Source organism: Brachyhypopomus gauderio, chromosome 11 (assembly GCF_052324685.1).
Source record: "Brachyhypopomus gauderio isolate BG-103 chromosome 11, BGAUD_0.2, whole genome shotgun sequence".
NCBI classification, from domain to species: domain Eukaryota; kingdom Metazoa; phylum Chordata; class Actinopteri; order Gymnotiformes; family Hypopomidae; genus Brachyhypopomus; species Brachyhypopomus gauderio.
The window spans coordinates 7455337-7477798 of record NC_135221.1 but is presented as its reverse complement, the minus strand read 5'-3'; the positions used below and the strand labels follow the sequence as shown (position 1 = coordinate 7477798).

The window sequence follows — 22462 nt, the reverse complement described above, 5'->3', positions numbered from 1 at the left end:
GATTGATAACGTAGAACAATTATTAAATAATATGTTTTATTAACTAATGATTTAATGGACACTTTTAAAACAGCACAATGTTATTGACAAGTTATCATTTACAGCAGATATATATGTAACTGATGTGAATATAATAGTCTTGTAAAAAGTCAAATGACAGTTTTCAGTCTTTTCTAAAAGGAATAAAGGGGATACCGCACACTAAAATGAAGCACGGCCATGAAGTACGGGCCAGAATGACATCAGGATAAACGCCTTTATACAGCATCTGTACAAATGTGCTTTTCACGTTAGGGGTCCATATAGAGCCACAACCAGCCTACAAGCATGTTGTTGACATTAGCTGTGGGCCTTCAAACACAAGCACGTGGACACACATCTTGACATTTGCAGGGTTCGCTCTTCAGGAAGTCAAACATCTCCCACACGCTCGTTCACATCCGGCGTCTCTCCGAGACACCGTTTAGCAGACCGTCCCGTTCTCCAGGCGGGATTTGGGGTTGGTGGTGCGGGGCGGAGGCTGAATGGAAGGTGCCAGCGTGCAGAAGAACCCGGCGATGAGAGTCAGACCCAGCCCACACCAGGCACTGAACATAGACCAGCCGTACCCGTGGCTTATGTCATCCGGCAGGCTGAACAGGTAACGTGGATACCGGGACAGTTCAAAATTGATGCCAGCCACGCAGGTACACAGCGCAATGATACAGAAGGTGCCTAAGAGACGGCAAACAAAATGACTTATGAGCATCCTGGGCAAAATGGTGAACACCTGGACAAGACAAACAAGAACTGGAAGACATGACAAAGCTTGGGCAGATTCCAAGAGGCTCCATAAGGCCTGATCACTGTTGCCTCACCTCCCATGAGGAAGAGCAGGCCAGCCACGTAGTGCATCAGGCCCTGCTCCCAGCAGCTTCCCAGCACACCCACGGTCCAGCCGAAGAGGATGACGGATAGGGCCATGCCCATGAAGCCAGCCGTCATCCGCCGCAAATCTGGGGAATTAAGTTTCAGGTTGGAACCACAGATGGAGCGTGAGCAGCTGAGGACGCTCGTCAGCGTACACTTTTGGATTACAGATCCCAACCTTGTTTTCAATCGTATTATACCTAATATAAAAACTCTAAACCTGCTATAGTGGTTGTAGTGCTAAAATAAGGGATTCTCTAGAGGATGAATTTCTGTATAAAGTGGATGTCTGACTTACGCAAGATGTGCCAGTCATCCTGCTGAATGGTCCTGGTGATATTGTGGGACAAGTCCTTCCTCACCAGCGACGATGAAGAGTAGTAATACTTGATGTAGGTGCACCGCTCGATTGTCCCTAAATGATGTTTAAAGGAAAGTTTCAGTGAGTTTGTTATAGCAGATACTGGTAGTTGACACAACAGAGCAACTAGGACGTCCCTGTCAAATTAAAATACCCCACTGAGACACACAATATTGTACAGAGCTGGCAATAAGAAAAGAGTCTTTTCCCCTAATTGGTATGACTAAACTACAGATGACCTCTGCCTTCATTCAGCCTGTGGTCTAAATCTCTCAACAGCAATTCAGATCAAAGAACATTTCACACATACTTATGTGAAAAATCTATTTGTTCCCAAATTATAACTTAAATTTATACCTATTTGGACATACTATCTACACATAATGTAGATAATCCTAACACTAACCAAATGCTAGTAATTACAGAGTCCCAAAATATCTATGGCAGATTTAAGGAACGCTCGTCAAGATCTGGAATACTGCCAAGAGTGATGGTCTTGAATCTAACAGTTTCTCATATGGTATTACTGCTCGAGACAAGCATTCTCATGGATGTCATGGCTAACCACGGCCGTCACGAGTTTAATTCCGTGGACGTGGCCCCATCGATCGTGGGTTTTATATAATCTATTACCAATAGCAGTGGCTAGCATAGGCACTTCACCTTCTTGAATGAGATCCTCGATGTCTTGGTCAAATCCGAGTCTATAACATTTACTCCACAGCCCCGTGTTGGTCGAATTGTACCGTCTGCTGCACTCATCCGCCGCGCTCATTGCGAAAAGCTGACGCCGGTTCCGAAGGAGCAGGCGTCGGTCCTCCGATCGGTCCGGCGCCGCTCGACTCGCTCGCAGTGGAAGGCTGTGGTTGGGGATGTAAATGAAACCTGGGTCGCTCCGACGGTTCGAGAAAGTTCGGCAGCGCTCCTTGTATCTCCTAGCGTCCGTCTCGTACCAATGGTCTGATGAGATCGCGACGGTCAGGAAGCACAAGGCGACCAGAGAAAGACAGAGACCGGTGTAGAGTAGCCACCTCCCCGTCGCCATCGCAGCGTCTAAGGCCGCATCAGCACCTCGGCACGGACAGCGTCTCCTCACATCCATGCATTGAAATGAAGCATTTGCATCCTTTAGCCAGAAAACATCTCTCGTGCAAATTAACTGTTTTGATGGTGCATCATTCGTGAAACACAAACAAAAACGCAGGTTCGCCCAGACGTCAAGTTAATCTTCCATATTAACGGGGATCGCAGGCTGCGCGACTTGTTTTCGACGTATCACATCCAACCTTTAGCTCTTCCTTAAACTGCACACCGACACATGGCAATCAGTATAGGCTTCAAATAAATCAAGTAGGTGACGAAAAAAGCTTTATAATTTATACAATTTTATTAGTCAATTGAAGGTTTTTGTGCCGCACAATGGGAATTTACATTCCATTAAAGCTTTACATGGCGAGATAAATCACGACAGGAAGGTTTTTGCAAGTTACATAAAACAAATGTAAATGGGATTTTTTCCCTGAATTAAAAAGGAAAAAATACAATTGGTGTATTAATAAATAAAGGAGTAAGGTACATAAAATCAAAGCTGGGTGCAATACTATCCGTGAGAGCTGAAAACAGTATTGAACACAAATAAAAGCTAGATCGAATTGAACAGGTTTTCGGTCTTGTAAAAACATTTAATTTTAGAAACATTGTTGCACAGTTGGATATTGCAGAAGTGACGTGCTCCTCCACCTGTTCAACAGAGATCGGACTGTGAACAGCTGCTCACCGAGGCCCTTAACCCGGCAGTGACAGTGACGCATGGTACAACTCCAGCAACAACAGGGGCCCTTACACACCGACACATCGGTGTTACTGCTGCACCAAGAATGGTGCACCACCCAAGTAGCATACAATGACGACCGTCACAACCATGCTAGAGATGAGCTTCCAGACATGTGTACTTAAGTGACCAGGGATCACCGTATAGAACTGCATTTTTTGTTACAGCCTACCAATATTTTATTTATATATATATATATATATATATATATATATATATATATATATATATATATATATATATAAATAAATAAAACAAGCTACACATTATTTAGCATTTGATAGCTGTTCTTATTCATACATCATCAGAGTTGCTATCTTGTACTCTATGCCTGCACTACAAGGCAAGATACAGGAGCCACATTTAATCTGGGCTCCTATATTTAATTCACATTTCATCTCGCCTTATGTTCATATTATTGTGAAGCAAAATAAAATTTTTAACTTAAGCTATAAGCTTAAGCAAGCATTAGTATCCACCTGGTGCAGGTTCTCAAGACTACAAACCAAAACGATGGAGAGCCGAAACTAGCTTCATTAAGGAAAACCAAGCGGGACTCGCTCGTCTGTAACTGCCCACACCATCACACGTCAAAACGGGGGCAACAGGTGACGAATTCGTCAGCTATGTCACTCCGAGGAGGGACCTGCCGACGTTCACGCGCCACTGCTGCAGGAGGGCGCGCGGCGGTCAGTGCTGCGTGGGCTCAGCGCAGATACTCCACGCTTTACAGGCAAGATAACCACCAAAAGCAAGCTAAACGTTTAACATGCCCCCTGCATTTTTCACGCATGAAAGTTAAATATCCATGAACACACAAAAAATTATGGGAACCGTAAAGTCGATCAAATAAAGAAATGCGATATTGGAATCGACATCACGCAAAGAAGAGCAGCGAGCTAGCTAGGAACTCCCTGGGTATACTTCGGTGAGCTAGCAAGCTAGCTATAAACGACCCTAGGACGTTATTACTTGCGAAAAGCATGTTTGAGCAGAGGCTACTTTGCATAATCATTAGAAGATGAGCAAAGATTAGCCATACTCAGTTTGATCTACTCAATTTGAAGTGTCCCGGTTCGGAAACGTCGTGCAGCAGAGGAGAACTCTTCGCGGCAGCCTTGCTGTCCACAGCACGAGACGTTTGAACCGGACACATTGAGCACAAGAGAGTACTCTCCGAGCTTTTTTAACGGACCACAGCGCCTCGATCATTTCCTGTTGCTTGCTGAAAGCTGGAGGTAAAACAGCAAACACACCGGACAGGAAAGGTCATAAGAGCTAGGGTTAGGAAGTGTACTCCGCGAGAAAAGCCGCGCCTACCGGGTTATATACTCATTGTGACGTCACATCCACACGCTTTATTCCCATTGGTTAAAAATGCCGCTAAAATCAAGTTCTAATCGTTAAAGAGACAACGTGAAGGACGCTGTACTAGTAAAGCGATATTCTGATTACAGCTTTTAGTATGCCCAGAAACGTGCCAAATGAATGACCTCCTATTTCTTAGGAAAACGTGTGTACGACACCGAAACCTTTATGATTTCATGTAGGCATTATGCAAATTTGGTTGGGACATAATAAATCAAAGTTCAGAACGGATCAAAGTCTCATAATGGATAGTGTTTCAGCAGAAATAGCAATCATAGACTTCTATAAAAGAGGGATTTTATTTTAGACTGTGGATAAACTGATGTATTGATATATTGGGATTGACTAATTGTGCATTGACGATATACATGTTTCAATCCTAGTACATTTTATTTATTGCTGTCTCACTCCAACAACTTGACAAGTACAGATGTCACCTCAGGAGGGGAAGTCTTGCATCCACCAGGTGGCAGCATGCTACTTACCATTTGTAGCACTCTTGTCCCGGTGTAATCTTGCTGGACTAGTGTCTAGCAAAGCATATGGCGACCTCATCACTGCAATGTTCTCCATATGACATTCTAGATCACTGCAGAGCTAACACACTTGTAGCAAAATATAGTCCGGAGTCGGTCGAACCACACACACGGATTCTTGTTGTTTTCTTTCAATTTTAAGTGCACTAAGGAAATCCCCATATGTAAAACACTCAGAGATAACAGTGAGAATGTTTTCAGAGTATTTACCCGTGAGCACATCCACAAACACCTTTCCTCAGGTGGTGAAGTGCCGCTGCTGGAGGAAGTGAGAGTGTTCGTAGTGCAGACATATTCCGGGCCAGGGACAGTGACTCAGCAGCAGGGCGGGTAGGGGGTAGTGGGCTGTGGGTGGGGGTGGCTTACAGACACCATCAGCTAGCCTAAGCAGTATGTTATGAGGTGCAAACGCAGGCCAGCATTTTTAATGGAGCATGCAGTACATTTTTCTGCATATGCACACACTTATGTTGCACCACACACCTGTGCAAGGCACAGCATGTTGCAAGAAATTCTGTCAATACAGTATATATTAGCAAAGAGCTTAATCTACACTTATTGTCCGAATGGTCAAAATAATGTTTTTGGTTGCTTGAGAACATTAGCCTTATTTCTCCAAAGCTGAGATCAGAAACTGTTAACAAAACTATGAAAACAGTTTGAACTGGAAAAATATCCCATTATAACCAGTTTGAGCTGAAAGGAACAGCAGAATATTAATGTTGGATTTCAAGATGTAAGTTATATGTAATATGTAAAGTAATATGTAACCTAATATGCCAATTATAGCATGACATACATCAGAACAGCATACATAGCTGCTCTAGTTGACCGTGTCAAAGCTCCAACTCTTGTCTTGTCTTGGTGTAACTTACTGATATTTTATAAGCACACTCAGGAAATTGCTTTCAGGATTCTTTGAGCTGCTTCTGCTAAAACGATTGCACTGTCTGGAGTGATAGTGGCATTATTCCTCAATGTAACAGCACAGATGTGCTAGATGCTGAACTTTTACAGCTCTTCATCTCTCTCTCTCTTTCTGTTTCTCTCTCTCTCTCTCTCTCTCTCTCTCTCTGTCTGTTTCACACGTTCACATATTTACATAAGCACCACAAACTGCCGAATTCTGTGTTTCATGGAGTACTGCCGAAGTCTGAGGAGTGCTGCAGTCTTCTCACCTGCCTGTCCTTGATTGCTTTTAAGAGAGAGAGAGAGAGAGAGTGTAAAAGAGAGAGAGATAGAGAGAGAGAGAGAGAGAGAGAGAGAGACGGTTATAACCACTGGCACAGTTCAATGCGGCTCTATGGGGTTTCTGTTCCCTGCACAGACTCATTCATTTCATTTGTCATCCTCCAAGTATGGACCCTCATATCTCTGATGCAGTCTCATGATTGCTCATAGCACGCATTCAATTACATTCACCTTTCACTTGTCACTTATTGCTATCTTATTGTACAATCAATATGTCCTAAGTACAAAGTCAGGCTATTTTAAACAACTCTCTTCACATGAACTGTGTGCATTAACTGAAAACAGTTAACGTCTCTTTTCCTAAATAAACAATCACAAATTTTCTTAGTATAGTATGCCCAACAGGAAAATCACCAATATCAACACCGAGACATTCTAGGTCTCTCGGATGCCAAGCATCAATGATTGATGAGCCTTATATCTTAACCTGAGTACCATCGATCCTTCAGTGTGAACTAGCCCACTCGGTGGCGTGCGGGGCAATGACTGAAAGTGTGTGTTTCACCTCACTGCTGCAGGCTGATGCGGCAGTGCAGGGTAGTGAGTGTGTGTGTGTGTGTGTGTGTGTGTGTGTGTGTGTGTGTGTGTGTGTGTGTGTGTGTGTGTGTGTGTGCGTGCGTGTGTATGGGGGGGTATGGGGGCGGGGCTTTGGGAGCGGCTAAAAGGTGAGATCATATCTGGAGTGGGAGCAAGGTCAAACCCACCTCAGGTGGCCTGGCCGCTCGCAGGAGAGTGCAGCACCATGAAAGAGAGGAGGAGAGAAGGGAGCACGGATGGATGGACAGAGAGACTGGGCAGAAGAGAAGAGGTGCAGGCACAAACAGTGTTTGCTTGTGGAAGGATCTTTGTGGTACAACATGCTACCCTATTCCACCATTATCAAATGTTCATACCAGTAAAGTATACAACACATTACTAGAAGAACACTGGAGCATGTATAATATATAGTGCTCTTTTGCACACTGGTGCATCTGTGATCCACCTACAGCAATAAGAAAGTCTTGTTTACTGCATTTATTTTCAGGAGTATGTCAGAGGTATCCAGTTGGAGTAATATAGGGAACACATGGAGTAATACAGGGAAATCTGAAGTAAATAAATGACTAAACCATTTGAGTTCAGAATTTGAGCATTTGAGTTTTAGATAAGTGTTATAAAGTTATTTTCAATCACTAAGTCACAACTTAAGATACACTAAATGCAATTTAACAAACTCTTCTCTTCAGTTTCCATAGGGAAAAAGCTCATTTGGTAAAACCTTCATCTGATACACAAAAATTGTAGATTTTCTAAACTCTTTCTGCATATCCATAAGCACACATACATCTTCTGGCAGTTACTGTACCCTTATGTTTTCACTATGAAACATTATGTGCAGAGGCTTCCAGACAGGTTATGGTATGAAACAATCAATATAGTGGTATATATAAAATATACTTGTTCAAAAGGCCTTGTTCACCTTGATTCTGTATTGTGGATTTTGAAAATGAAAGAAAATAAAAAATTGTTCATTACAACAAGAGTTGGAGGCTGTTGAACTAAACTGTGTAAGGAAGAGTACCTAAAAAAGTATGTATGCAAAATTACTCTGATTGATCAGATTTATCAAATGATGACGTGTCTGAATTCTGGCCTGGAGCTGGTCTCTTCCATGTTTACAATACCACCACCCAAAAAACATCAGTACACTGAAAGCTTTGATTAGTCTGGAAATGATATAACATCTCAGTCTCAGGCCTTCTCAGTCTGCAGATCTCAACCCTGGACACCTATGGGATATTCTGGACCTCTGTATTGGATAGTTCTCTCCGCCACTGAGAGAATATATTTTGAAAAATAAATCTCCTCCAGAAACTTGTAGAATCTATGTATGGTGCACCAAAGGTTTTTCTGGCACCTTTTCTTCCTCAACCCATGTTTTTGGTGAAACCAAAGCCAAAACTCAAGCATGTAGACCATTTTGTCGTTTTTGGGATGGTCAAGATGACCAGAGCATCCGGTTTGGGACAAAGTCACTTTTCATTGTAGTATTCACATCCATGAAGAGTTCAACACAACCCACAGTTCTCAGATGTTTTCCATTTCTCCCCTTATTTGAAGTGGTTTTATTGGCCAAGGAAGATATCATATGTACAATAAGTAAAGTCTTGTAGCCTGCTCAAACCTAGAAATGCAATACTGTTGCTGAATAATTATAATTTTTCTTTGTTCTTCCTGTAGAACGTTATTCCAAAAGTGCCCTGGCAAATAGGAGATCATAATTTGGTTATATTGTGGATGGATTTTGTAGTGCATTTATCCCTCTGAATAACATTTTACATTTGATCATTGGTAATGGTAATCTATTCATTATCATTTCATTATCTATTCATTATCATTTTTGTAGACACTTTTGTAGATCATTTTGCAGTCTAGTTGATGGTCAATAGTGACTGTGCATTTGCATGAGTCAGTAGTTTGCTTTTGCCAGACAGAGATGCATTTTGGTGAATCTAGTAAAAGCAGAAAGCACAAAATCTCCATTACAGTTATACTGTTCTCTTTGTTATTTTCACACCAATACAAATGCCACTGTCTTCTCACCCCACTTACAAAAAGCTAATGTTGATGACCATTTGTCAACAATTCTCTAATCCTTTAATAATACTTGTATATATATATGTGTGTGTGTGTGTGTGTGTGTGTTTATTTATTTATTTATTTATTTATATATATCATTATCCATATGGAGACACTGACTGTTACTGGCCCCTGTCTGATAAAAAGCACTACACATTCACACAAGATGGATGAACTGATGGCTATGGCCTTAATTATTAACCATGGCTGACAGCAGCATTATGAAGATAATGTGAAGAGGAAGAAGGTCATAAAGACATGAGGGACAGAGTTCTGTTGGTGATGGGGAGATGCATTATAATATCTGGTTATCTGAATTTCAACATAAACTTCCAGTAGTTGACTAGTACTGTATGATTGTGAACGGTACAGTATAAGATGATGGGTTGAGCCCATCAGTATTAAATTGATTAGTAATTGGCAAATCCTGACTCAGGGAAAAGTGTATACTCCTACTAGAGTATAATTTGTTTAACTCTGACACGTGTGTGTGTGTGTGTGTGTGTGTGTGTGTGTGTGTGTGTGTGTGTGTGTGTGTGAGTGTGTGTTTGTGAGTGGTTGGGGAAGGGATGTGGGGGTGGGGGAGTCATCAATATTTTATTGCTGAACACTTGATGTTTGACCAAAAAATGACCAAATTGCTGTTAAGCCATTTTACAAAAAAACATTCTTCTTCTCAGAGTATCTGGCTCTTTGCCCAGTTTAAAGATGACACGCCCACACTCTAACGACATGGGCAGCTCTTTAATTTCAAATTTTCAATCCAATCTCTTTTTTTTTAGCCAAAAAGTACATTGGTGCATTATGACTATAGACGTTGCAGCCAGTAGAAGGTGCAGTCTGTCCTGCTAGCTCATGCTGTGTTTGTGCCAGTGCCCAGGGGCCTTTGTCACTCGCACACATCCAAAGACACGAGAAGCAACTACGGAGATGGCTCACCCTCAGCTTACGGTGCCTCCTGTCTGGATGCCAGAAAAGAGATAAGATCCATTCTTCCCTCTGCTTACTGTCATTTCTTTCTCTCCCTCTCTCTCTCACACACACACACGCACACACACATGCACGCACACACGCACACACACACACACGCACAAACGCTGCACTCAGCTCAGTTACAGCCCACCCAGACCCAGCCCAAACTGCAGAAGAGATCTGCAGTTCTGGAGGATGGTGCAGAGGATGTGGACAGACAGGGAGAACTGGACAGGGAGAACCGGACAGGGAGAACCGGACAGGGAGAACTGGATCACTCGCACATGGGTGGAACATGCAGAGCCACATGCTATTACCCTGAAAGCATATGAAAACATGCAGAGGTGTGTGTTTGTACATGGCTGTTTGTGTGTGCGTGTGCAATAGTGCAGATATGGGCTAACGCAGCACAGGCACCACTGAGCCTCCCTACATCCACCAACCAGACTGAAGAAGGAGAGAGAGGCATGGAAACAGGTATAATTAGTCGTCGTGCACAGCAACACAGCAGCACAGCAGTACAGCAACACAGCAGTACAGCACAGCAATACAGCAGCACAGCAGTACAGCACAGCAGCACAACAGCACAGCACCACAGCAGCATGACAGCACAGCAACACAGCCGCACAGCAAAGCAGCACAGCAGCATGACAGCACAGCAACACAACCGCACAGCACAGCAACACAGCTGCACAGTAACACAGCAGCACGGAACAGCAGTACGGCAGCACAGCAACACAGCAGCACAGCACGGCAGCACAGCAGTATGGCAGCACACACACACACACACACACACACACACACACACACACACACAAACACTGACCTGCTTTATTTCACTTTCATTGTGTTTCATTTCTGCTCGTTGCTGCACATTTTACGTTGCTATGGAGAATAAAGACCCCCCATGAACCACATGCCTCTCACTCCATCCTCGCCGCCGTCACAACAGATCATGTTCTGACTTTCCGATGTCTTTTCACACTAGAACATTAAAGGCTGAGTAGGGAATATGTGATAGGTGCATTTATATCAATAATAACACATTAAGAACAGTAATAATACAGATAAAGCACAGAACGGATCCTTAAAAATTTATTGATTTAAATGTATAATGAAATCATATATGACATATAAGAAACAAAAACACCCTTGCATAGATCACAGACCATGCCTTTGTCAGTATCTGACACCTTGTAGTGAAAATATTTAAAATAAATAAATAAAAACATCAGTCTAACAGAGTGGTTTTTACATGTAATGAAGATGACAATCTAACTCATTAATTTGACATGAACACATTGCTGAGATGCCTGGTAGATGGTGACTTTTGTATGCTTACAGAGCATACCGCATTCCCTCGGGAACCGACTGTAATCTCACACTTAGTGTTACATATTCTTCATCCATAGCAAGTCCAACTTGGAAAAAAAAAATAAGAAAGGAAAAGAAATGATGATCTGTGGGTTGAGATTTGACTGGATGCAAACAGAACACAAATCCCCAGACCGAAGTGAAAAGAGTCAGATGACACTGGAGCGATGGAGGAGTGTGTGGCCGAGACACACGGGAGCAAGGGCTTTAAAATGATGCAACCGGAACATCGCTGACCCTCAGTTTTGAAAGACTAAGCTCATGCATTCACATACCATGCAGATTTTTTTTGTTGTTTTTTTGCGATCAGTTGAGATATGTATCTTTACAGTATAACTTCACAATGGGATTTCAGTTTGGTACACTTATATGATGTTAACAGTGTGATTAATGTAAACAACATATGCGAATGCCATTTTTTAAACTCTATTTGAAGATTGATAATACTAGCTAAGTTCTACCTATATATTTGTCATGGCTTGTCATATAGACTCAGTGGAGTCTGCTGATTTTACAAGGGCACGGTTTCTCTGAACCACAACTATCTACTGAGCCACAGAAGAAAAAATAAAAACGTACATAGCAACATGAGGCAGTGCAGGTGAAGGAACATCTCATGTCTGCAGTGTTCTCTGAAGAACCACTCCCTGGAGCCATCTCCTCCTTTCCTTTGGCATAGTAGCATCTTACTGTTAGAGCATTGATAATGACATGGTAGCGTGTCCCTCGTCTCTCTCTAGGGTCATCTCTAGGGTCATCTCTAAAGCAGTGTGCTACTTTAACTTTTTGAACCTTACCAAAAATGGTTCGTTTACTCACAAAGACTATTAAAAACCAAAATGAAACGAGCAAGGAAACTTATCAAATTCAGTGGTGGAAATGACAGAATAATTGAAAATCTGAATGATTCTTAATGAAAATCTTTAGTGGCTATCAGTTTGAATCACATACTCAACTGAATGTCTGAACAGACCTTAACCAAGACTGATATACTGATATTATATAATGTAACCAAAACTGATATTATATAATGTAACCAAGACTGATATGTCTAAATAAGAAACATGGCAAAAAAAAAAAACAAAAAAACATGGAGTAGCAGCTTTTCAATTTGTTGTCCTATCCCAGACAGGACAAAACAACAACAACAACAACAACAACAACAACAACAAAACCTGACCTCAGGAAGTGCTATATGTCATTACAGTGCTTTTTCTTGCATTATGGTCATAACTTGCAAGGAAAAAATAAACTTTTCTACCTTTAGCCTTATAACAAGTACAACTACTAAAATAACCAGAGCCCTTGTTGAATGTTGCATTCTTAAGAAACCCAGTGTAAATAGATAACAATTGCTGTTAAATTCAGTCCCTGTAAATATGGATCTCTAATCTCTATTGCTGTCATAATATACGTTGATGTTAAATATATGCATAGCACCATATGGCTCCATCACCGTTCATGTGCCACTGTTAGCTGGTTCTCCCTAATGTACAATTGAACATACTGAAATAAATGACTGTTCTTTTGTAGCTTTGTCCTAGTAGGTAGTAGCCTAACTTATGTCTACGTTTGATTTATCTATTTATTTTTATTTCTATCTAAAATGACATTTACATCAGACATATTAACACGGACTCAACTACTCAGTCTCTCCATAAAAACATCTGCAGTGTCCGCTGGGAATAAAAACTCCAAAAGACGGTGTGTTTCAATGGAGCCACTGTTAGAAGCACTTTTTCAACCTTGTTTCATTTTCAATTGTTTCATTAATTAATATAACTGGGCCCAACTTAAAGCTATCAGTTTCTGTATAACCTTCCATAGGTCACAATAACTTACACCAACAATGACAGACAATCCGAGGCTGACTCATGACACAGGGTTTTTTTCCACCCAAGACACAGACTTTTTTTCAAAGACACCAGGCTTTAAAAAAATAATAATAATAAAAAAACATGGAATATGTATTTTTGGACACATTTCCCAGTTTCAAATTCTATAAAGTCATTCTCACTTGTAATCCTAGATGTTCTCACTGCTCATCTGAGGGTCAGGCTGCCGACCTTTCCCACAAACACAGCCATGACGATAAAAACATAACGCACATGAAATTCAGAATGCCAAGTAAAAGCAGATGTCTTGATTGTGCATAGCTAAAAGGGAACCGGGATTCAGGGAATATGGTCACACTGCTGTCTTTATTTACAGCGCTTCCATAAAGGACAGCTGTTGGGGTTCTCTGAAATCAAGTTTTTCTTATTGACGTATAACACACAACTGGCCACAGCCTTCCCACACTTACAGGAGCTCTGCACCATAGAGACGCTCTGGCCAATGGTAACCCCACTTCCTCCCCAAGGTGACGACCTCGCTGAGGTAGACTCATTATGGCACAACACAAGTTAAAACTACAATGCAAGGCAGATTGAAAAAAAAGAAAACGTATAAGAGATACCCCTCTTCCCCCATTCTGTGTGGCCCATCCATAATGCCATATCAGGGCCTTAGTGCATGATAATGCAGGAGAGTCAAGTTGTGCCTGACAACCATGTGTCATGTCAGGATACTTTTATTATACCCTTGTTTTTCTACACACATTCTCAGTTTACTTATCTTTCTCAACACAAGTGCTGTGACAGAATTCACCTCCTGTCATAACTCCATGGAATCCATTTAAGCGAGGCACTATCCCATATCTTACTGTTGAGAGGGTCAAAAGGCACTAGCAACTAATAAAAGTAATTATTTTGCATCCTGCTTGACGAAATCCATGATGCCCTAAATTTGACTGCAAATATGGAAGCATGAATTGCATTTTGTTCATTGTTCTCTTCTTGAGAAAAGGCCCATGCACTGCACTACTGAAGTAATACTTATCTTTTAACAGGTGCTTATTAAGAGTATATGCAGTTTCATAGTATTATTTGTTGTGTTTTCTCTGTTTCTTAGAGTACTTTTACATTAGAAAGTTTGCATCCCTGTGCTGGGGGCTTGCATATATTTTTTGTCACGTTTCAGAAAATCTCAGGATTCAGAGTCCCTAGTTTCCCTGATAGTAACAGCGACACCTTCTGAAGTGTCTACATTGCAACAAGCTGTATAATACCTGTGTCATGCATTAAATATACTAGGATACACAGTACCTTAGTTTGAATAGGCCATAATGCAGGTTATTTTAACATGCTATGTTCTCATTAAGATGGTTTCCCTTACATTTAAACATTCAGTCCTTAGATACAGCTAAATGAGAAGAAATGAGAAGCATTTCAAATCATATCAAACCAATGCATTTCTCATGGTAATGACTGATAGGCGGTGAATGAAAATAGAGAGGGAGGGAGAAACAAATGAGAGAAAGAAGTGATGTCTCACACATGCTCACACAAGGTCAAAATGAGCATAATCGAAACATGCTTGCTGCTAAGCTCTTTTTCTCCCTTTCATTGTGCTGTGTTGCATCTAAAGGGCACGGCATTGAATCACTTGGTGATATCTGTTACAGCATCTGCTGGAAAGGAGCAGCATTGCAGATGTCCATGAGGTGGGGACTTTGTCCCTCACAGCAGGCCAGCAGGAGATCAGTCTTGTTGCTATAAGGTGCTTAGCTGGTCAGTAGGTGTGGAGTCTCATGAGGAAGACCACGTGCAGGCCAAACGCTGATGACGGCTCACCTTGTCCTCTTGGGACGGATGTCGTTTTATGCATTTTTGCCTTGGATGTATTGTGCAACTTGCTGAAGTAATCTGTGATCCATGTAATCTGTAATCCATGTAATCTGTAATCCATGCATAATGTTTCAACAATCATACTACTGCTGGCTAGGAAGAGTCATCCAGAGGCTTCTTGAGAACTGGCGGATTAAATACAGATGTTCCTATACGTTCTACAGGGGTCTGCTTCCCAATGTATAGCTTATATGCAGGGCCCTGTTGAAACTGAATTACACAGTTGTATAGTGTATATACATAACTGTATCTGTCTCATATTCTAAGATCATATTTTGATTTGCTGTCTTTTAATCTGCAGTGTATAATAATTGCAGGAGTGCACTAGGGAGTTAAATGAACCATTCAAATACTGAAGCAATCAACAATGTAATGGAAACCTTCAAAGTCCAATGGTGCCGTACTAAACTTTAAACGTCAGTGAGCAGCTTGCTTTTGTTCACACAGTTTTGATTGGCTATGGTGCAGTTGCCAGTTCTGAGGTTGGCCTCGCGGAAGTTGTCCATGCTGTTGTTCATGTCTCCGTCAATCTCCATGTACTCAGACTTGCTGGCAACCGAAGAGCTGCGTCGGCTCGAGTCGGAATCGGAAGCGATGTTGGGGTTGCTCACGTTCAAGAGCTGGGCCTGCTCCTCACCCTCTGTCTCCCTGTGATAGAAGTAGTTGAAATTGGAGACGATGACAGGCACGGGCAGGGCGATGGTGAGCACACCGGCGATGGCACACAGCGACCCAACAATCTTGCCCCCTATGGTCACCGGCACCATGTCTCCGTAGCCCACTGTCGTCATGGAGACCACAGCCCACCAGAAGGCGTCTGGGATGCTGCTGAAGTGTGACTCGGTGTCCTCGGCCTCTGCGAAGTACACAGCGCTCGAGAACAAGATGACTCCGATGAAGAGGAAGAAGATGAGCAGGCCGAGCTCTCTCATGCTGGCCTTTAGGGTCTGCCCTAAAATCTGCAGGCCTTTTGAATGGCGGGACAGCTTGAAAATCCTAAACACCCTGACCAGACGAATCACCCTGAGGATGGCCAGTGATGTTGCCTGCTCACCTTTGACCTCTTTGCCTTCCGCGTCCTCCGCCAACTCTGTGCCTAGAGTAATGAAATAAGGGATAATAGCTACTATATCTATAGTGTTCATCATGTTCTTAAAGAAGGCTGCCTTGCTTGGACATGCAAGGAACCGTACTATAAGTTCAAAGGAGAACCAGATTATGCAGAGGGTCTCTACAATGAAGAAGGGGTCAGTGAGGATGCTTGGTTTGTAGTAGAACGTGCTGTTGCCTATTATCCGTGTTTTCCCCTTATTGTCCTGTTTCAGTTCAGGCAAAGTCTCCAAACAGAAAATAACGATGGAAATCAAAATGACCATGACTGACACGATAGCGATGCCTCGAGCTGGTCCGGAGCTCTCTGGGTGTTCGAACAGGAGCCAGATTTGTCTCTGGAACTCCACTTCAGGAAGGGGCCGCTCTTCTTCGCGGATGAACCCCTCGTCCTCGCGGAACTTCTCCATTGCCTCCACCCCAAGTTCATAGAACTTAATCTCTTCGGAGAACATATCCAATGGGACGTTCGCTGGCCTCCTCAGCCGCCCGCCGGACTGGTAGTAGTAGAGGATGGCGTCAAAGCTGGGGCGGTTTCGGTCAAAGAAGTATTCATTTCTCAAGGGGTCGAAGTAGCGCATTCTCTTCTTGGGATTCCCCAGCAGAGTCTCTGGGAACTGCGCAAGCGTTTTGAGTTGGGTTTCGAAGCGCAGCCCGGCGATGTTGATAACCACTCTCTCGCAGCAGTCGTGGTCATCGTGGTCGGGGGAGTACGTGTCCTGCGGATGCCCCGGCACCGCTGAAGTCTCGTCCATGTTATCTCCGGCCACTACGGTCATCCTGCAAGTCCGAGTCAAAGCACTGCAGGACTGCAGTCAGTGCGATGGTGCAAACATATAGTCCCTCTTGCTTGAATTCCTCCTCAGCTGGGTCTCCTTGTCCTGCTGGCTAGTTCCCCGGTTTGGGGTGAACTCACTTCTCCTCAGTGTGGCTCCTCTGCGGCTCCATTGCTCTGTACCACTGCATCCGTTACTGCTGCCTCTGTCACCCAGTCAGAGAGGAGGAAAAAAACGGATCGAACAGCGGAGATATCTGCCACCTCAGCAATTTCACTCTGTCTATCTATGTATCTGTATGCATGTACGTATGTATGTATGTATGTATGTATATGTATGTACGTATCTATCTATCTATCTATCTATCTATCTATCTATCTATCTATCTATCATTTATTTGTTACACATGTATTATTTGCCGCAATTTATTGCATTAAATTACTAGATTCCAAAGGACTGTGCTATAGTTTTCACAGTGAAAATGTAACGGGACTGTCACAGATTACTTTTCAGGCTTAATCCACTCTCATTGTTCAAGACCGAAACGAACTTAGGAACGAAGAAACAGACTAACTACAGAAAGTACGAAGATAAACACCACCACCAGTATTATAACCGATATTTAAAAGCGGCTTAAGGTCACAAATGCTAATCTTGTTCTTACCTCGCGCTGATCAGAAGGAATACTGGTGGAATGCGTCTTGTCCGCGCGCGGTATCATCAGCTGTCAGTAATAGCGCCTTTGGTTTGTATGCATTAATTAACACTTCGCATCTCATTACGGACGAGCCGTTTTCCTTATAGTCCTTAAAAGCTGAAGTTGGTCATGCCCGTCTTAGGGAACAAAAGACCATATCCGATCTTGTTGCTTGAAAAGCAAACGTGTTCCGTTACTTTATTACTCTAAAAAAATCAAATGTTTAAAATGTTTCCACGTGCGGCAGAAGATACCGCAGAATGGATTTCAATTCATAGAAAGCGAACAAAAAAAGTGCTAAAAGATGAAGAAAAAAAAACCTGAAGCCGCAACGTCCTCCTCCCCTGCGCGTGCGGCGGCACATCGGTGTGAATGGTTTATACCGTATGAGAAATTGTGCTGCTGCAGCTCGGGGGCAGATACATTAAGGGGCACGCGAGCCCATGCCATTTCCAGACATTACTGCATCAGCAAAAAAAATTCACTCATACGAGTATAAACGATGACGAAAGGTCTGTTTTATCTGGACACGCTGATATGGGAATGGATGTGCACGGGGATTAAGGAGCGAAATCAATAAGGATATAGAGAATAATTTCTTAATAATAGCCAGCATATTGTTGCACTGAGTTGCACGCGGGAGAAAGGCAGAGCGCGCGGGGGGCGCGCGAGCGACAGGATGGCTGGGGGAGGGGTTCGACGCAATGCAGATCGGCTCTACTAACGCAGATTGCCACAAGTGCTTTCCACGCTGCAAAAGAGAGAGAGAGAGAGAGAGAGAGAGAGAGAGAGAGAGAGAGAGAAGAGCTTGTATGCTAACACTGGTGCAGGGTCTGATTCGCTAAGGACTAATTGTAGACACTTTAACTGTTCTCTACCTAGCACGACAGCAATTATACCAAAAACATGGTTGTCTTACCAATGTTTTATGTCATGGCCTGTTGAAGCCCGGCATAATAAAACTAGCTGAAAAAATTCTTAACAATCCTATTTCATCAGGCCATTTGACATATTTGCTGTCGGGTGACAATGGAATTCACATCTTATATAAGGTGTATGTATGTTTAGCTATGTGCCAATGTCATCTACATCCGTTTTGTAACACCTGCATAGGCTTGTCATTGTGTAACATCTGGTATAACTAATGCAGTAACCTACGTGTAGCCAACACATGTACGTTTAGACTCATAGCACGCACACGGATCTTTAGGCTAAACTTGCATGTAGCCTTAAGCTACTGACATGTAGCATACGGTATGTACACTTAACTAGCACAACACTCCACCATCCGCGTCCTCATGCGCACATCACGGTAAATGTCCGTGGCAGGCACAGAAGCGCTGACCGTCACTGATTAAAGACGTTGCTAGTGGTGAGGGAGGTTAGGATGTAGGGGGGGGGGGGGGGGGGAGATGAGCGTTTATTTACTTAAGTACGACCTATAGCCAAGGGAATATAAGACAGGAATAAACCTAGTGCATACAACAAGTTCAGGATGTGTGACATCGATTGAAACCTTAGCAGTGTTTCTAATTCATATAACCAAATAAGGGGTGTGTCTCCCCCCCCCCCCCCCCCCCCCAACCCTCGAGACTGCTGATAGGGCAATTTGAGCCATCAGACAAAACATTTACTATTAAGTAGACTTATAATCCCAAATGATTTTATTAATAATTACCCCCCAACAAAGAAGAAAACATGATACTACATACCTTTGTTAACCAAGGGGCTACACAGGTATACTCTCTCCCTTGAGGTATAGCTCCTGCCTGCAGCCTGCCTGTCTCACACACCCGTAATTGGCCTGATAGGCCTGTAGCAAGACGGGTCAATCAGTGGCCTCCCCAATACTTTCAGCGTAGACTCCCAACTGTATGTTTGATATAATAGCATATAACATTTTAACTTAATTCTTTAACAAAAAGCAGGCCTACTTGGTTATGTCAGCAATCAGTCATTGAAAATTATAGCAATTTCCAACAATCCGTGTAAGGAAATATGATGTGTTGTTCCCCAGGGACATGGAGGCCCTGTCTGTTTTTCTTCTGTAATTAGCTGTTCCATGTCAGTTGGTCAAATGCAAAAACCTAAAATATTAAAAATAATGTCAGTTATTCATTGCATCTAAAATCTGAATATCTGACTTAATGGAAAAGCTGTGGTGCTCAGACGGTGCAACTCACCCCCAAGACTGACACATTTTACAGCCCCCATTTTGGCAAAAAGGTTCAGTCTAGCAACCCACAGCTACACTGCTACTTCATTCAGATGTTTTTTATACAATGATTGTTCACATATAGTTTTTATCAAATCTGATATAAACAGAAATTAAGGAACCTGGGCAAAAAAAAAAAAAAAAACCCTGACAAAGGCAAACAATCTCAAAAAACAAATTGTGTATGGTTGCCTAGATACAGGTGGGGTTAAGGTTGGGTGGGGATGGGTGGACTTACCCATTGGCTCACCTTACCCTTACACCTTAAACACTATACTATTGTACTGTGTATGGTAATATGTAGTATATATGAACTCACCTGCATATGTTGGTGGAATATTTACAGTCTTTTGCAAAGTTTTCAACAGCAGATTTTCTAAGTGACAACAAATTAACATCCTCTACAGAGAGCAAACTTTTGCAAATTTTTATTAATTTTACAGAATTTAACACGTTGGTGCTGAAAACAACATGGCCTGTACAAATGTCAAAATGCATTTTCTTTCCTCTGTAGAGGACAAACTCCTAATTCTAAACATCAATATATGGAATTTGTCTGGGATTTTGTGTAGCCCTGTACAATTAAGAACTGAAACCCATCAATCCGCAGTCGTATTAGACCTCATGTGAAAATTACCCTACAAATGACATGTGGCACTTTCCATAGCCTCAACAGGCACTATGTCTACCTTATCTTGGCTTTTCCACTTCAGAGCACAGCAGTGTCATTACTATGCAGATTACCATGGCTTTACCAATAACAGTATTCAATAAACATTATATATTCATCTAGACTAGTTAGTCCGGTTCCATATTTCTCCTATGCAAAAAACCCAATGCATTTGTGTAATTGGTGTAGTTTTGTAAATTAACTCCTTTAACACACGTTGCCTCTGATGCTTACCCAGCCACCACTGTAAATAAGAATTTGTTCCTAAGGACTGGCCTTCTTAAAGGTTAAATTAAAAAACGCATTCATTACACTTCCTATCATTATTCTGGCCTGCAGTAATAACAGTGGAATTGATATTTTAAATCATTTCATTTTATTGAATAAAACCATCAATTATAATTTTACCAGAGAACAAGAAATACAGGAATGACAGATTTATTATAATAACAACATTCTGTTTATTTACCAAATATAGGTGATGAATAGTTAACATTACATAAAACTATACTGCAGATAAAATTACATTATAAAAGTTGGTAGCCGCTGCTTAGCAAGCAAGCTAACAACAGTGGCGTTATCCGTTTAGGTCTCGAATTCTCCTTTGTAGTGGTAGCTACAACACCATTATGTCTTGATTTACATTTAGTTCCTGCATGTAATGATACAAAACACTAACTAACCTCGCAATATTTCCATACTGTTTTTTAGTTCTTTTGGGAAAACCCGTTCAGTTGATGCCGGTGTTCAGTTTAACGGTTAGGCCGACTCCATGGCAATATGCTTATTAGTAATTTTCCCCAATTTAAAAGTCAACAATTAAAAAATTTTATGTTTCACTTAATGCACTGGCATATGTCAGTTTCACCCAAACATAAGATGTTGATACATTTAAAGCATATTAAAAACAATATGCCATGTTTGACAACTGTTTTTAGAATAGGAGAAATAGCACCATGGACAGCAACATGGGGCACGTGTGGCAGTGTGTCATAGGTTCCAGAAGTAATGACGTTCCACATTAGTTTTTTTCCCTCTCTATTTCAGCTTATCGTCTCGGTGTATCTTAAAACAGGCGTTAAATAACTTAAAGGTCTTTTCTATGTTGTCAGTCTGTTTTATGATGTGAATTACATCTGGTGATTGTTTTTATGTACATTACCTAGCAAATCATTGTTATTGTTGTTATTGTCCCTGTAAATCTTTGGTGAAATACCGGACGTTTCACCTGAACCAATTTTAGTTGAGCCATTTATGAAACAAGCAACTACAGTACAGCACACTGATCACTGCAGGAATACCCAGATAAACATGGCGTTTTATTGCCATTTAGGGTTAAGTCAACACACTGGACTTTAATAATAAGCTGTTGCTATTGATGGCATTATTTAACCAATTCAAGTGTAGACTGGGATGTAGATTGGGGTGTAGACTGGTGTGTAGATTAGGTGTAGACTGGGGTGTAGATGGGGGTGTAGACTGTGGTGTAGATTGGGGGTAGACTGGTGTATTTGTTAGGTGTAGACTGTGGTGTAGATTGGGGTGTAGAGGGGGGTGTAGATTGGGTGTAGACTGGGGTGTAGATTGGGGTGTAGATGGGGGTGTAGACTAGTGTGTAGATTGGGGGTAGACTGGTGTATTTGTTAGGTGTAGACTGTGGTGTAGATTGGGGTGTAGAGGGGGGTGTAGATTGGTGTGTAGATTGGGTGTAGACTGGGGTGTAGATTGGGGTGTAGACTAGGGTGTAGACTAGTGTGTAGATTGGGGTAGACTGGGGGTGTAAACTGTGGTGTAGAATGGGCTGTAGATTCGGGTTTAGACTGAGGGTGTAGACTGTGGTGTAGAATGGGCTGCAGATTCAGGTTTAGACTGAGATGCAGACTGTAAGCTAAACTCTGGATTTAAAAAATGTAAATAAATGTAAATGTGCCATAGTTGTCAATTGTGATTTTCACCCCATTCGAAATTTGTCCTCCACATTTACCCATCTGTGCAGTGATAACACACACACACAGACTAGTGATTAGGGGGCTGTGGTGCACACA

At 42.1% G+C, this 22462-nt stretch overlaps 2 protein-coding genes across 2 annotated transcripts; both read right to left on the bottom strand.

Annotated features, from left to right (window-relative positions):
- Positions 1–16: 16 nt before the first annotated feature.
- On the bottom strand, positions 17–3251 carry tmem178ba (transmembrane protein 178Ba). The gene is made up of 4 exons (XM_077021545.1): positions 1934–3251; positions 1208–1324; positions 858–995; positions 17–714 (listed from the first exon to the last, which is right to left on the bottom strand). The coding sequence occupies exons 1-4, from the start codon at positions 2370–2372 to the stop codon at positions 464–466; spliced, it is 945 nt and encodes a 314-aa protein (XP_076877660.1). The 5' UTR covers positions 2373–3251; the 3' UTR covers positions 17–463.
- A 7709-nt stretch (positions 3252–10960) lies between these two features.
- On the bottom strand, positions 10961–18128 carry LOC143526840 (potassium voltage-gated channel subfamily A member 1-like). The gene is made up of 2 exons (XM_077021543.1): positions 17500–18128; positions 10961–17040 (listed from the first exon to the last, which is right to left on the bottom strand). The coding sequence occupies exon 2, from the start codon at positions 16836–16838 to the stop codon at positions 15360–15362; it is 1479 nt and encodes a 492-aa protein (XP_076877658.1). The 5' UTR covers positions 16839–17040; positions 17500–18128; the 3' UTR covers positions 10961–15359.
- Between the last annotated feature and the right edge of the window lie 4334 nt (positions 18129–22462).

Bases quoted from the DNA above. Each gene is read 5' to 3' on its own strand.
- tmem178ba (XM_077021545.1), bottom strand. From the start codon at position 2,372: ATGGATGTGAGGAGACGCTGTCCGTGCCGAGGTGCTGATGCGGCCTTA. The intron at 1,325-1,933 runs GTGAAGTGCCTA...AACATCATTTAG, and splicing joins CGAGGATCTCATTCAAGAAG to GGACAATCGAGCGGTGCACC. The intron at 996-1,207 runs GTAAGTCAGACA...TTAATTCCCCAG, and splicing joins GGATGACTGGCACATCTTGC to ATTTGCGGCGGATGACGGCT.
- LOC143526840 (XM_077021543.1), bottom strand. From the start codon at position 16,838: ATGACCGTAGTGGCCGGAGATAACATGGACGAGACTTCAGCGGTGCCG.